The sequence below is a fragment of the Nilaparvata lugens genome, chromosome 3 (assembly GCF_014356525.2).
Source record: "Nilaparvata lugens isolate BPH chromosome 3, ASM1435652v1, whole genome shotgun sequence".
NCBI classification, from domain to species: domain Eukaryota; kingdom Metazoa; phylum Arthropoda; class Insecta; order Hemiptera; family Delphacidae; genus Nilaparvata; species Nilaparvata lugens.
The window spans coordinates 51,977,837-51,993,692 of record NC_052506.1 but is presented as its reverse complement, the minus strand read 5'-3'; the positions used below and the strand labels follow the sequence as shown (position 1 = coordinate 51,993,692).

Below are 15,856 nucleotides of genomic sequence, written 5' to 3'. Positions count from 1 at the left end.
CCAGTCAAATGGTCGTTTTTCAGGAAACAGCCCCAAAATTGGATCTTTTTCCAGTCCTGTTCAGAATTAATTGTTCTTTCACTTGATGTGTGGTTTTATATGATTACAATAAAAAGATCCAAGTTGTATAGGGTAAAAGTGGTAAGTTTGCGTAATTTTGGAAAACCCTTAAAAATTCCGCTTTTTTGAAAATTCGCAGCCTCGGAACCAAATATGGTAGAGTCCTGCGCGATCACTCAATTTATTGGAAATTTCATTATCTTTAATTTTGTAAGGAATGCTTTCCCTAGAAAAGCCCAAGGTTTTCGAGATTGAGTTAATAGAAGAATTAAAAAAAGTCCGAAATTTTGGGGGTAAGCCTCTAATGTATCAGCAAATTTCAGATTCGAATTCAGCGCCCCACTATACATAAAGAACCGTCGAGAAAAATTATTTCGGGGCTGTTTCCTGAAAAACTACCATTTGACTGGACCAATGGGTAGAGCTCGCAATAAGCGATCATCAAAGAAAAGGAAGCTCTTGAATTCCCCTCCGATTGTTTCTTCACCTCATAAGATTCAAAAGCAGTCATATATTGCTCAACATGGATCATCGGCTGCAGAAAAGTTGCCAGATAAAAGCAAAAAGAATCACCCCTTCCACCAGTGATAGTGGAAGACGTCAAATCTTTTCAATCAATGTATGAGGAGATAACAAAAGTTGCCAGTCATCAATCTTTCAATTTCAAAATTTTGACTGAAAATTCGTTGAAAGCAAGTTTTTAATAGAGAAAGAATTCAGAGAAGCAACAAAATGGTTGAATAAAGCTGAATACTCATGGTACTCATATGAGAACAAACAAACAAGACCAATAAGAGTGATGGTCAAGAAACTGCATAGCACTTGCCAACCAGAAAGCATAGTTGACCTCAAAAATAGAGATTCAAGATAATGAATGCTAAAAATAAATTACAATGGAAACCAAGGAATCGCTTGATATGATTTTCTATTTTATCTGCAAAATGGAGATTGAGTCACTGGTTTCATCTATATTAGTGTGTTAATGTAAGGAATGTCAAGATTTTGGACACACACACACACACAAAAAATAAACCAAGAGCCAAGATGTTTGAAGGGTGCTGGGAAGCACACCATAATCAGCTGCACAAAACCAAAGGAGTCAGAGCCAATATAAGAGCCAATATGGACAGAGTCCACTGTGGAGGGAAGAATCCACCAAACTATAGAGGATGTAGTATAGTCTGTTGAATAGCTATAGGAAAAAAATCCAAGAAAACGGGAAACCAATGTTCAGTAGATTGTTCAAGAAAGAAGTCCAACAAAAAGCTTGGAAGGGAGGAGCAGATCTGGATTTTTCTCATCGAAAAATGCAACTTGAGGTAGTAGTGCAATAATAATCAGAGAAAATATAAAGCATTATTAAAACAGAAGAAGAATCAAGAACACGAATGACATAAGCTCAATCACACCATCCCAACTGGAAAGAAAGGATGAGCTTCTTAGAGCACTGCTCAGAAAAATGGCGTCCATTCAAGTAAAACTTCTTTGTAGAGGTGAGTCTTTTGACCCTGCAAAGTTTCGGGAGGGGGGGAGCAAAAAGAAAAAATCCAAGAGACCAGAGATGGGTGAAACTCCAAGCACAAAATATGTGGGTCAAGAGGCTAAGTTGAGGATGGCCATGCACCCAAGAGGCAATTTGGCGACCCATCCATCAGCGGAAGGACCTACAAAAAAGACCAGTAGTGGAATTCACATGGGTCACACGTTTGTGGGTGCAGAGACCAAACCACCACTGTTCAAAAAAGGCTGCCATTTAGGCAAAACTCCTTGACAGAGGTGAGGCTATTGACCCTGCAGAGTTTTGGGGGGGGGGTCAAAAGAAAAAACCCAAGAGACCAGAGTTTCACTCCAGGCACAAATGTAGGTCAATAGGCTTAGTCGAGGGTAAAACCAGGTGCACTAGAGTCAATTTGCCGACCCCTCCCTCAGCGGAAGGACCTACAAAGAAGGCCAGGAGTGGAACTCACGTAGGTCACGAGGACCAATCAGTCTTACGAGACTGCCAAGCATATCACACTGGATTACAAGAGACTAGGGGCAAGAAGAAGGGCTCTGTTTGGCTGCAAGCAGCCAGGTGATGAATGGGACTTTAGTATAGGGAAAAACTCCTGGATCTTGTAAAGGACAGAGGTATTGGTTTGCCCAACTAACGTACTTGGGAACACAATACGCTCTGGTTGACGTGTTGACGTGAGGGGTTTTTTGAACCTTTGGATCCTTGAATCCGTTCCTTCAAACATAACTTAACATAACAATATTGGGGCACGAGCTGCGCTCGTTATTTATTTATTGATAAACAAAACACAATTCTTTAAAATGATTGGAGAAGGACTAATATGCTCAGCCCCAAAACTGTTTCTTCCCCGAAGTTTGATTTATACACAATAAATGTTCCATACACTTGAATTCAAGTCCAATTTCTGATGAATTTCTTAATCATTGATATTGAATCTTTTCAATTAGCCACTTAAGGACGGCCTGAAGACATTCACCGGACGCGTCCTCACCTGCTCTGGCAAGTGGTTGAACATCCTCAGTGCCAGCACAGGAAAACTCTGATTTCCTGAATTAGGCCTATCACTCTAGTGATTTTATTTCTCTCTCCATTAATTCCATATCTTTTTTCTTCTGTATTCTTATCTTTTCTCTCTCACCCTCTCTCTCTCTCTCTCTCTCTCTCTCTCTCTAATAATCTTCTTCCTTCCTCTAGTAGGCTACCTATAGTTCTTTATTCTCTCTTTCTTACTTTGAGATTTCAGTCAACGTTCGCTATGTGCGTGAGTGTGTTGTCTGCTATAGTGAGGTTCACGTCCAGGTTATAATATCAGTGCAATATAAAAGCAATGGTACTGCAATCATTCAACAAAGTAGATAGCGCTATCTCTTTCTCGCTTTCCTCTGTTGCCAGATCGTCTTTTAACAATGTAGAATTAATAATTTATTAACAAAAAATTTCATCTTAATTATGAAAATGCATTATGGAGTTATTGAAAAATATAATTTCTCGCTTGATAAAATATATTTGATTATTTTCGCCGAGGCATGCGGCCGAATCTGTGCAAGACTACAAAGTTAGTAGAAGGAATATTATTCTTTCTTTCTTATTCATTCTCTGTGCCACTCTGTGGCTCTGAAGCGCAGTGGTTACAGTTACGGTAACCGTAGCTCCAGTTCGCGTTCCGGTAAAGTTATGACCTCGTTTGCGCATGCGCCAACAAACTTCGTTTGTCCACAGAGAACAATCCTTCTCTGTGGTTTGTCACAGCACTCGTTACCAGAGCCCATTGATATATATAGTTAGATGACTAAGCTATACCTTCAAGCGTTTGGAAGCATGATGCCTCCTTCATTTCTCGTCGCCATTGAATATCGGGCAAGAATTCAGGCGCCCAGACAGACTTATATGGGAAAACATGGAATTTCATTGCGTTATATCTTTCGACATACTTGATGGATTTCAATATAATTTTTTTTCAACTTTTCGTCATTTCCATTACCATAATATGATACAATGATTTGTTCATTGAACATTATTTTTAACTCGACCAAACATCTAATTTAGTGAACCTACCTCACTACAGATTTTGATCCATTCTATTAGCAAATGAATCTTATTTTTACAATATTTCCCTATTACCATGTATTTAGGATATGGAAAATAAAACATGAATTTATTATAGATCGCTAATATTACCGTATATTTTATTAGAATAATAAATAATAAATTAACTGTTATCACAATATTTCGTGAAACTGTTTCCATTCGTTTTGCAACTTAAGTATAGGTACCTAACTATACTATACTCTTATATTTAATATAAGATAATAAATAACTACATATTATAAGAACGGGAAAAATAAAACAAAAATTATAGATCGCTAATATTACCGTATATTTTATTAGATGACAAATAATAATAAATTAACCATTATCACAATATTTCGTGAAACTGTTTCTCATTCGTTTTGTAACTCAAGTATAGGTACCTAACTATACTCCATACTGTACTCCTATATTTAATATAAGATAATAAATAACTACATATTATAAGAACGGTACCTAACACTATACTCTATACTCCTATATTTAATACAAGATAATAAATAACTACATATTATAAGAACGGGAAAAATAAAACAATAGCAATAATGAAGAATTTATAGACAATTTTAGCAAATAATATTTTTTATAATACAAATTTAGCAGACAATATTTTCATAGTTCACAAAATATTACAATATAAGACAAATTAATGGAATGGAATATGGATACCTATATTGGATCTATGGAAATAAAATATTTATTATAATATTACCGCAACTTATATTTTATTACTTGGCAAATAATGATAATGAATCAACCTAAGCACAATATTCCTTGAAACGATCATTTGGCACTAGGCTTAGCCTGCTTGAAACATGACCTATGAAAATATAAAAATACTTATGTATGAAAGAAATATTTTTATCTGGCGCATGCAGATTCGTTCATCCATAAGCACTGCATGAAACTACCATACTTTGAATATTTTTTATTGCTTCAATAAAAAAATATTATCATTTGAAAAAGGCTCTTTTTCTACACAGCGAATACAAATACCCGACTTCTTGCCCGAAATTTCTGGTAGCTACACTAGCGCAGTGGCATCATAGCGGACTTCGCTCTTCTTAATCTTATTCTCTATATCAATGCCAGAGCCACAAAGTAGGAGGAAGCTTGTCACAGCTCTTCTCTGAGCAGCTTCTCTTTGTCTCAGAAACAGAGTAACGGCCAGCAACAGTCACAGTTATAACATAGTTATTTAAAGTATTCTTGAGTATCTATAGTGAGGTCCACGTTATAATGGTAGTGTACGATTGCAATGGTGTTGCTATCCTTGTCCATCGTTCATCAAATGTGAAAGAGTTGGGGTTCGTTTTTATTTAGGTTATATTTATAATGTTTTATTAGGATAGGTTAGGTTTTTGCTTTAAAATGCAATATGCTAGAAGGGGCTAGGGCTAGGGTCTAGGTAGAGTTATGTTTTTTGATGTTTCAAAGGTAAAAGGATAGGTTAGGGGGTTAGGATTTGCTTCGAACCACATGTTCGAAATGAACCATGTTCATGAAATGAACCACATATTTGTGAACATGTTCATGGAATGAACCATATGTTATGTTTTGTTCTAAAGATGACGAATAAATTGAAGTATTAAATGTGAAAGGTTAGAGGTTAGGTTTTATCTAGGTTATATTTAATAATGTGTTATTAGGATAGGTTAGGTTTTTGCTTTGAAATTGCAATATGCTAGAAGGGGCTAGGGTGCAGTTGGAGCAGTGGCGGCGTGTCCATGAGAGCACAAGAGCACGTGAACCCCCTATGAAATTGCTACAATAAATTAAAGTTCAAATCAATAGAAAATTGATTGAAGTAATAGTAATACTCAAATTTCTTGTAATATTAAAACAATAAGGAGCGCACCAAGCAAGGTACACGCAATGAGATAACCTTTTGAATTACGCGCTACAGCAAGCAGGATCACTGCTCCAAGCGTTAGTATGGGTTCAAATGGTAGCTGGGCGAGTTCAATTCCCTCCCCGTGGGGGGTGGGAGACTATTTACATTAGCTATACGGTGAGCTGCTTTCCAAGCAGCTCATAGCTGTGATAGTGTGCTTTGCATTGGCGCCATTGCCTTCTAGAGCCGTTTCCACTTATGAACTGTTCTAGCTGGCACTGGCTACTACTTTGTTTACTGTTTGCAGTTTCACGTTCGCGCTACATGTGTTGTCGATTTTGAGGTTAATTCTTGTTTCTTCTTTCTTGTGTTTTGAAAAGTGAGAATGGAGGATTCAAGAAAGGTTTCAGTTAGCTATTTAAAAGAGATAGTGTTCTCTAATTTATCAATCGAGGAAAAAATATCGATTAAGGAAAGTGGTAGGCCTACACCGACAATTGATATACATCAGACTTCTACATCGAAATCCAGGACATACAAGAGAGATTTCAAAGACCAACAATATGAAAAGACATCTTGGCTGTGTGGTTGTGAAGAAACTAACAAACTTTATTGTTTTCTGTGCTTGTTGTTTGCTCGCGAAAAAGGCGATCCAGCATGGATTAAGAACGGTGTGTGTGATTTAGCTCATTTGACTCAAAAAATTAAAAAGCATGAAAACTTACATGCACATATTAGTGCTTCATTGGATTTCAATTTACTTGGTAAAATTGATGTTCGTCAACAGCTTGATAGTGCTTATTGTTTGAGCATCAGAAAACATAATGAGCAAGTCACCAAAAATAGGTATGTGCTTTCCAAACTTATAGACTGCATTAAATTTTGTGGTGCTTTTGAGTTAGCTCTTAGGGGTCATCGAGAGGACGACAATGCTTTAAATCCGGGAATTTTCAAAGGCCTTGTGAATTTTACTGCAGAGCTTGATTCGGCTTTGAAAGAACATTTAAATAGTGCTACAGTTTTCAAAGGCACCTCCAAAGACATTCAAAATGAATTGCTGGACTGCATGCTTTCTGTGTGCCAAGAAAATATCAAACAGGAGATTAAAAATGCTCAATATGTTTCTCTAATAGCAGATGAGACAACTGACATTTCGTCTGCATTTCAGTTAGTTTTAGTTTTTCGGTGTATTTTATCAAATGGTCAACCAGTAGAGAGATTTTGGAAGTTCGATAATCCTGAGGGTTATGATTCACAATCGATTGCAAAATGTATTTTTTCAAGTTTGGATACTGTCATAACAATTCCAGAAAAACTCATTTCTCAAAGTTATGATGGTGCGAATGTGATGAGTGGACAACATGCTGGTGTGCAGACAATTGTGCAACAAACCTATAAGCATGCTTTTTTTGTGCATTGCTATGCACATCAACTCAATTTAATTGTAGCACAAGCAGCGAGTCAAAATCAAGATGTAAGAATTTTTTTCTCAGATTTGAGTGATATTACTAATTTTTTTCAAATTCTCCTCAAAGAATAGATGTTTTAGACAGAGTAGTCAGCAAACGTGTACCTAGGGCGTCAGCAACAAGGTGGAGTTTTAAAAGTAGAACTGTGAATACAGTTTTTGAATATAGAGAAGAGCTAATCGAGTGTATGGAGGAGATTCAATCCACATCAAAACAACCTTCTAGTATTATAAAAGCAGGTGCTATTGCTCGTCTTCTCAAAGATAATAGATTCATTTTTTGGCTCTCGGTTTTTCACAGGCTAATGCCTCATGTTGACATTTTATATAATCAGCTGCAAACAGTTAAGACAGATGCTATAAAAATCAAATCAAATGTTGAACATTTTATCAAAGCTGTTGAAGAGGAAAGAACTAAAATAAATGATTTGATGGAGATGGTAGCAGACTGTGCAGGAAGTGTGCCCAAACGTTCAAGGCGCGAAGAGGACACCTACCTCAGTAGAACAGTGGCTGCCAAGGAAACCTGTGACATCATCACCACTCAAATCAAAACCCGGTTCTCATTCACAACATTCTATTTAGCAATCTGTTTATTGGACTCACAAAAATTTTAACATTTCAATAAGGATTTCCCAGATACCTTGCTTGACGATACTGTTAAGGTTTACTCATTTCTTGAGAAAAATCACCTAAAACAGAACTTGAAATAATTTTTAGAAGAGTAGACTTCAGAAATTTGCTTGGTGCTGTCAGTTTGCTACAATTTTTCATTGAAAATAACTTAACTTCGTCATTTCCGAAACCTATAAACTTTTGTTGATAATTTCAACCATCCCAATGACAACAGCTGAAGCTGAGAGGTGTTTTTCTACACTAAAACGAATCAAGACGTTTTTGCGCTCCACAATGAACCAGGACAGGCTATCAGCATTAGCAATGCTGACTATTGAGAAGGAAATGATAGCAAATATCATTAACTTCAATGAGAAGGTGATCGATGTTTTCGCAGCAAGGAAGGAGAGGAGGATGGATTTTATTTTCAAAAAATGCTCTGTAAATGCCAACTAGAAGGAGGGTGAGTGTTAACAAAGTCTCTAAAAGCATGTTAATCCTTATTTCTTTGATTGGAAATTATCTTACATCGAGGAAAAATTATTGCTGTTTTCTGTATAATTTATGATTTGTACATGAATTATTCAATGGGAGTATGGGAGTACATCTTCTTAAAGACATCTTCTTATAGTACAATATCTTAAATATCTTCTAGGTTGAGAATCCTGAGTATATCTAAATACTTATTATTATAAACGAAAATCCAAATTATTATATAGGTACTTAATATAATACAACCCATTAGAATATTTTGTTACCTACGTAATAATATGATAGGCCTAGTACTCTTCTAGGAATAAAAAATTACATTCTACTACGTGAAACGAACAAAATTCACTTGAAACATGGGGTTTAACAAATTATTAAAGATCTAGATCTTGTTGCTCATGTTAAATGTGAACCCCCCATTAGTATTTGCACGAGCCGCCACTGAGTTGGAGTTATGTTTTTTGATGTTTCAAATGTGATAGGATAGGTTAGGGGGTTATGATTTTGCTTTGAAATCCAAATTATTAAATGTGAAGGGGTTAGGGGTTAGTGGTTAGGTTTTTTTGGATTATATTTAATAATGTTCCATAAGGTTAGGTTAGGTTTCTGCTTTAAAATTGCAATATGCTAGAAAGGGCTAGGGTCCAGGTAGAATTATGCTTTTTGATATTTCAAAGGTGGAAAGATAGGTTAGGTTTTTGCTTTGAAATTGCAATATGCTGGAAGGGATTAGAGGTTTTTCAAATTGTTATGTTTATTGATGTTTAAAATGTAAAAGTGGAGGTTGATGGTTCGGTTTTTGTTTTGAAATGACAATATGCTGACTTAGTTATAGTGTTTTTTAACATCAGTTAAATAACAACTGTTATATTTTATTAGTTATATTTTTCAAAAGTACTCTTCCTTTTATTAAATAAAATGATAATATATTGATTATTATATTGAAGTTAATGATAAATCATCATTGGATAATAATATCTTCATCACATAGAATGACGATTGGCTCCAGTTACAGTGCTCGGTAACCATCATCACAAAGAACGTTACATTCAAAGATTTGACTGAATGGAACGGGAAAAACCCGTTGCTAACGCATGCGCGATACGGTGCTGTCTGAGACAGAGAGTGGTTTGTCTTCTCTGTGCCAGAGCTTACCTTGTCTAAATACAGCAATATAATGTAATATACTAGTAGTTCTGTGAACAGTAGACCTCACGCAGATTTCTCATCCACAATTACCTAATGTCAACTGTTTTAAATGTTAACAAAATCAGTTCACGTTTGAATTTGTATTCCATAATATATTAATATTTATGTTAATTTAAACAATGAATAGAATATATTTCTATTCCAGAATTTATATAATATTCATCCAGTTCCGTGATAATCTTTCCATCTAATGAAAATTTTTTTTCAATAAAAAATGTTATAATTTATTCAGCATTATTCAGTTAATTTGATTTATTTTATTCACCTATTAAATTAGTTTTTTTGAATATGAGAATATTGATACTGATGGGCATGCATAATAATACCATGACTGCAAAACAAAATATTGAAACCAAAGACCTTAAAGCTGCGATTAGACCAAATTTATTAAAAAAATGTTGATAACTCAATCCTTATAGATTATATTAGATTGAACATAACTTATCATACACATGATGAACATAAGTGTTTGTCAACTTCCGTTCAATCTAATATAATCTATAAGGATTAAGTTGTAACCATTTTGTTAATAGCTTTGGTGTAAACCCAGCTTAAAGATGCATACCTCTTTAATGTCTTTGATTGAAACTATAAACCTTATACAAATACAGTAATAGACTGGCTTCTCCACACATCTGTGTAATCACTTGTCAGCTGATTTATGATGAATAATTCTATAGTCTGATTTTTACTCCAATATTGGCATATGAAGGAGGCTCCTTTTTCCTTTTATATTATCCTTGAAATGCAAAATTTCTAAAACCTTGTATGTACGTCGACGCGCAATTCAAAAAGGAACATACCTGTCAAATTGCATGAAAATCTATTACCGTGTTTCGCCGTAAATGTGCAACATATAAACATTTAAACATTAAGGGAAATGCCAAACCATCGACTTGAATCTTAGACCTTACTTCGTTTGGTCAATTATATATACATATACGCATTACAATGCTGTATTTAGAAAAGGTGAGCTTAGTGCATATACATGCGGATGTATGGTGTAGCATATCTGAATAGAGCATAATTATATTAGAACAGCTGAAAATTGAACACCAACTGAAACTGAAAGTATCACTTCTGAAGTTGTTTCTTAATCTATCTTTCGGAGTTTCGGGTACAGAACCCCTCTACACCCCCCTCCAAAACAAAAAAAACGGGAGTTTAGGTAATTGACCGAGCGAAGTGAGGTCTAAGATTCAAGTCAACGGTTTGGCATTTCTCTCAATGTTTAAATGTTTGAATGTTTATATGTTGCGCATTTACGGTGGAACGCGTTAATAGATTTTCATGAAATTTGACAGGTATGTTCCTTTTTAAATTGCGCATCGATGGTTTTTTTGGAAATTTTGCATTTCAAGGATAATATGAAAGGAGAAAGGAGCCTCCTTCATACACCAATATTAGAGTAAAAATCAGACTATAGAATTATTCATCATAAATCAGCCGACAAGTGATTACACAGATGTATGGAGAAGCCAGTCTATTACTGTATTTGTAAAAGGTCTATAGTTTCAATCAAAGACAGGTATGCATCATTAAGCTGGGTTTACACCAAAGCTATTAACAAAATGGTTACAACTTAATCCTTATAGATTCTATTAGATTGAATGTAAGTTGACTATAAAATGCATGCCATGACGCATGCAATTCAATATCTCAATGTAACTTGGTAAAAAATTAGCAGCTATGTAGACTATAAATTGCATGCCTCATTGAATGCAATCTTCATGCACTTTTAAATAGGACGCAAAGAACTCATAACAGCTCGTCTGGGCGCCTAGATGTCTTCTGGTTTTCTCGCGCTAAATTCCGGAAAGCGTTATATGATAATAACTAAATCTTGTGTAAGCATGATCTGATCAAATAAATAGAATGTGTGTATCAGTGTGGATGTGCTTATGGTTTGAGACGTCGTTATAACTGCGCGAGGTTCACTGTTCACAGAACTACTAGTAAATAGCTTAGGTCTATAATGATTCGTTTGAAGGCTTTTTGCATATCTTTTTCCTTGAACTTACTTTTTTGGTCAATGTCACTTAGACCTACTTTTCATTACACCACCATAAGTACATTTGTACTTCAATTCATAATAATTATACAAGCTCATCCTTTATATTTATTATTTTTCACTACCATATTTTTTTAAATCCTGGAAGGATGTAAACTTCATGATTGAAGCATTGAAACGATAGGTTACTTAGAAATCATAACCATGTGACCAAAAACCATCAACACCATAATGCACATGTAAATAGCGGTAGGCGCGAATGCGCAAATGTTTACCGGAACGCGAATGGAGCTACGGTTACCGTAACTGTAGCCACAGAATAAGTACAGAAAGGAAACTTGTAATCAATCGTCTATCTAACCAATGCTTTTTACATGTATACTGTGCTGTAGCCACAGTGACTCTGAAGGAAGACTGCCATTCGCACTGTCGCCCTCGTCCTCATTTGTAAGCACTCTGCCAGAGTGTGGCGCCGGCATTTTAAAACTAAACAGCTGATTCGAGATCAACTTTCAATTCAAGTTCAACCGACCGTCTCCGTCACGAAAACGTGAAAGTGATGTTTTGTTTGGAATTTGAATTTGAACATTGAATAATATAATTTAAAATCAATTCGAAACATTTATGTTTATATCATTGTAGAATAAAACTTATTGATAGAATTATGTAAATTTATATGTGAATAGTACGCTAGTGCATAATATAAGGCCAACTAAAATTCAAGGAATATGTAGGCCTAATAGGGTTACTTTTTTCAATTAACCTAAAATTATTGTAGTTTAATAAAAACGCTTTTCTGGAAAGAATAATTTTTACATTGGTATTTAATTGGTAAGTCTTAATCAATGCAATAGAAACTATAATCTTTATTTTTGAGCTCAAAAACTAGAAAAACAATAGCCTAATATTGTAAGCCCAAGCTATCAAGTTTGGTAAAGCCGGGTATTTGGATTCCCGCTTTTTGTATGCTAGACCTAAGTTACTTTATTTTATATTCTGAATTTTTGTAAAAAAGATCGCAGGAATTCAGTTCATCTTTGTAAATAGTTCTAATATTTTAATTGAATTTGAACGTTGACTTGAATTATTGAAGGATATGAACATGGATTTTTATTGCAAAGAGTTGATAACTTTTCACGTAGGCTAATCGTTATGCAGATTTATCAAAACATATATTACATTATTTGAATTATCAATTTTTTCTTTATTGAACGAGTGTTAGCGAGTTCTCACTTTTGACTGACTGACGGCCAAAGTCGTTGTCCGTCTGTTTGTATGTTGTACAATAACTATGAAAATTTGAACACATTCCTTGAACTTTTTTTCAAAAGTTTGCTGGACAACAAAATTGACTCACTCCTTAATCTTTTCTCAGGATATAAGAATAGCATTGAAAGTGCATAAGAAAAAAGTGGGGTGTATATTTATTCATTGAATTATCTTTGCCTATTAAGAAAGTATTCAATGCATAAAACTTCATTGTATTAATTGTTATAGTATTCTTATTTTTAATGTAATTGCTTTTGATGAATAAATTTTATTCGATTTAAATATTTTTAAGCCCTATCAACCGACATGAGTCTAATTTCTGCAAAAATTGCAGGAGCTCCGCAATATTCTTAAGAAAAATTAATTTTGTTAAATTTCTATCATGATTTTATAAAAATGGCTTGACAGAATTTTTTCAAATTTATACCATGGATAGTCATTTATAAGCTCCATCAATTGGAATTAGTCTCTTTCCTGGAAAACTAGCAGGGGTCCACCCCATCCTTGAAAAAAAAACTTAGGCTGGCCACTAACGGTAGATCATGCTTCTTACATTTTTGTGTCTTCACTGCTGTGATCGCCCCAAAACGCTTCGAGCAAAAATATTTGAGGTTAGGTTTTTGTATCTCCAGGGTTTTATTGACCGAGTAAAGTGAGGTCCAAGATTCAAATCGACGGTTTTGCATTTCTCTTTATGTATTGATGCTTATATGTTCCGCATTTACGGCAAAAAACGGCAATAGATTTCCATGATATTTGACAGGTACCTAGCCTATGTTATTTATTGAATTGCGCGTCGACGTGACGTATTTACAAGGTTTTTTGAAATTTTGCATTTTAAGGATAATATAAAAGGAAAGGGACCCTCCTTTATACAACTATCACTAGAAGCTAATTTCCCAATTTGATTAATTTTATTAATTGCATGCAATTGATAATCCACTCAATAACTGATTAATCATGAATAATTCTATAGTCTGATTTTTACAGTAATATTGGACAATGTGGGAAATCCCTTTTGATTTCATATTATCCTTAAAATGCGAAATTTAAAAAAAACCTTATATTTATATACGTCGACGCGCAATTCTAAAAGGAACATACTTGATAAATTTCATGAAAATCAATTGCCGTGTTTCGCCGTAAATGCGGAACATACATACATAAAAAAATGCATAAATATGTAAAGATAAATGCATAACCGTCTAATATTAGACCTCACTTCGATCGGTCAGTTAAAAATAGCATATATTAGTAGCCTACCGGTCTGTTCACTATACTCTGTACAAAATAACGTTTGACTTGGAGGAATAAGCGGCGCAGAGAAATGGAGGGAGATCAGTCAATTATTATGATTGAGAGAGTCGTAGGTAGAAGCCCAGTTGCCAGTTTATTGATTAGAGTCAGTCGAGTGGAGGCTTCCAGACAGGAAACTCCGTAAGTTTAACATTAAATCTTGAATACTCTCGAGAAATTAGAGAATGCTGGCCGGTGCAGAAAGGAAACTTCGCCACGATTGTATCCCTAAATCTGTAATTATTCTGTATGCCTTCTCTATTGCGCATGTCCCTCCCAAGTCAGAAGTTATTTTATACACAGTATAGATTTCTTTATGCAAATGTAATTTTAAATTTTACTTGTTTCAGATACCCTTGCCAAGTATCCAGTTAATGTTGAAAATGGATGTAGATATTTCGCCTCCTGCTAGTTTGAACTCAATGGTTGATGAATTGTACAGTTCAGGAGTGAGCCACAAAGATGAGATCAAACAGCTGACACAAATATCCTTTTTCATTAAATTTGATTAGATTAATTTTAATATTTGTTTACTTCTGAAATATCCTAATTATAAAAATGATCCGTTATAAGAGATAGCTTAGACATGGTCGATTTCTATATCTGCTCATTTGTTTTCATTCAAGGTTGGGTGACAATTTTGAAAAGGCGTTTTCAATTTTGAAAAGGCGTTTTTGCGTTGAGACAATTTTGAAAAGGCTATAATGTCATTGTAAGTTATAAATCATTTTGTTCATGATAATATTTGGAGTTTGAATATTCTGATTTTATTACAATATTCTATAATTTGCCTAAAGAAATATTTAAAATAACTCTTTAATGAGAGCAGGCTCAACAGATTTATAAAAATCATATTCTGTTTTTCATTGTTCGAGTTTTATTTATTAGCTCCGGTATTGGTTAACAGGTATTATTAGACACTACTTGAAAGTATTAATATCTGTTCGATTCTACTAATAATTATATTCATAAATGGATAATAACATCTGTGTCTCCAAAGAACTGGATTTATTATAGTTAATTTTTATTGCTCGATGGACGATTTTTTTCACTAGGGTGATGGCCATTTAGACTCCTTGCCTGTATAATGCAAGCATCCTTGCATGGATAATGGGAAGCATCAAGGATGATGATGATAAGAAGGGTTGAGTTGACTTTCCACTTTGGGTTGATTCCGAACCATCGAGATGCAATTGATTTAATTAGGTTGGATGATTAGATAATCATGTATCGAGGAGATATAATTGTGTGCTTCATAATATTTTCTCACTGCCTGCCACACTTAGTAATGGGGTGCTAAGAACTTCATATCGAAATAGCTCATTAGGAAGAGTTTCTCTTGGTTTTAGTATTATTTTGTTGGCACATTTTCTCGTTTATACGGTATGACACTGCCAATAGTCGCCATGTTTATTTGTTCCAAACTACTTGATGGTAATTACACACATTTTTCGACAAATATTGAATGACTGAAGTTTTTCACTGATTTATGGTATCCACGTATCCTTGCTAGTGAATTGTTATAAAAAATCAAGAAATTAATTACAATATACTATGTATTTATTGTAGAGTAATCTAATAGTCATTGTAGAATAATCCAACCTCTTGAATATTGTGAGTTTAATGATTTTCTTTAATCGAGCATTACAGACTAGATGAAATTTCCAACCTAGAATATAAATTAAAGGCAATTCAAATATGTTTGGGTCCAGCTTTGGATGCTGTGGAAATAGACGAGCTTGAACCGACTATTTCTCGAAGCATTCTTCCATTCACCTACCGACTGTTTAATAAGGTACAGTACTGTAAGAAATGTTGATACTCCATAGTCTCTCAAAGAAACAAGATGTTGGTTCAAGGTTTGCTCTGTGGTTTCTTATGGTTTAAAGTTTGCTCTGTCCAATGTTCCTGTATGCTGACGCGACTTCTTTCATGAGGCCATTTGCATACAGTAATAACTTATTTCTGTGTCATATATTAGGCCTATTATTTTTCTATCTT

The 15,856-nt window shown here is 34.5% G+C and overlaps 1 protein-coding gene across 1 annotated transcript in view; it reads left to right on the top strand.

Moving 5' to 3' along the window:
- The first annotated feature begins 11,812 nt into the window (after positions 1-11,812).
- LOC111047574 overlaps positions 11,813-15,856 on the top strand; it is a 38,068-nt gene continuing 34,024 nt past the window's right edge. Inside the window, exons 1-3 of the mRNA XM_039423995.1 lie at positions 11,813-12,121; positions 14,206-14,340; positions 15,504-15,650. Coding sequence (XP_039279929.1) covers positions 14,230-14,340; positions 15,504-15,650 — 258 coding nt within the window. The 5' untranslated portion in view covers positions 11,813-12,121; positions 14,206-14,229. The remainder of the gene's footprint in view (positions 12,122-14,205; positions 14,341-15,503; positions 15,651-15,856) is intronic.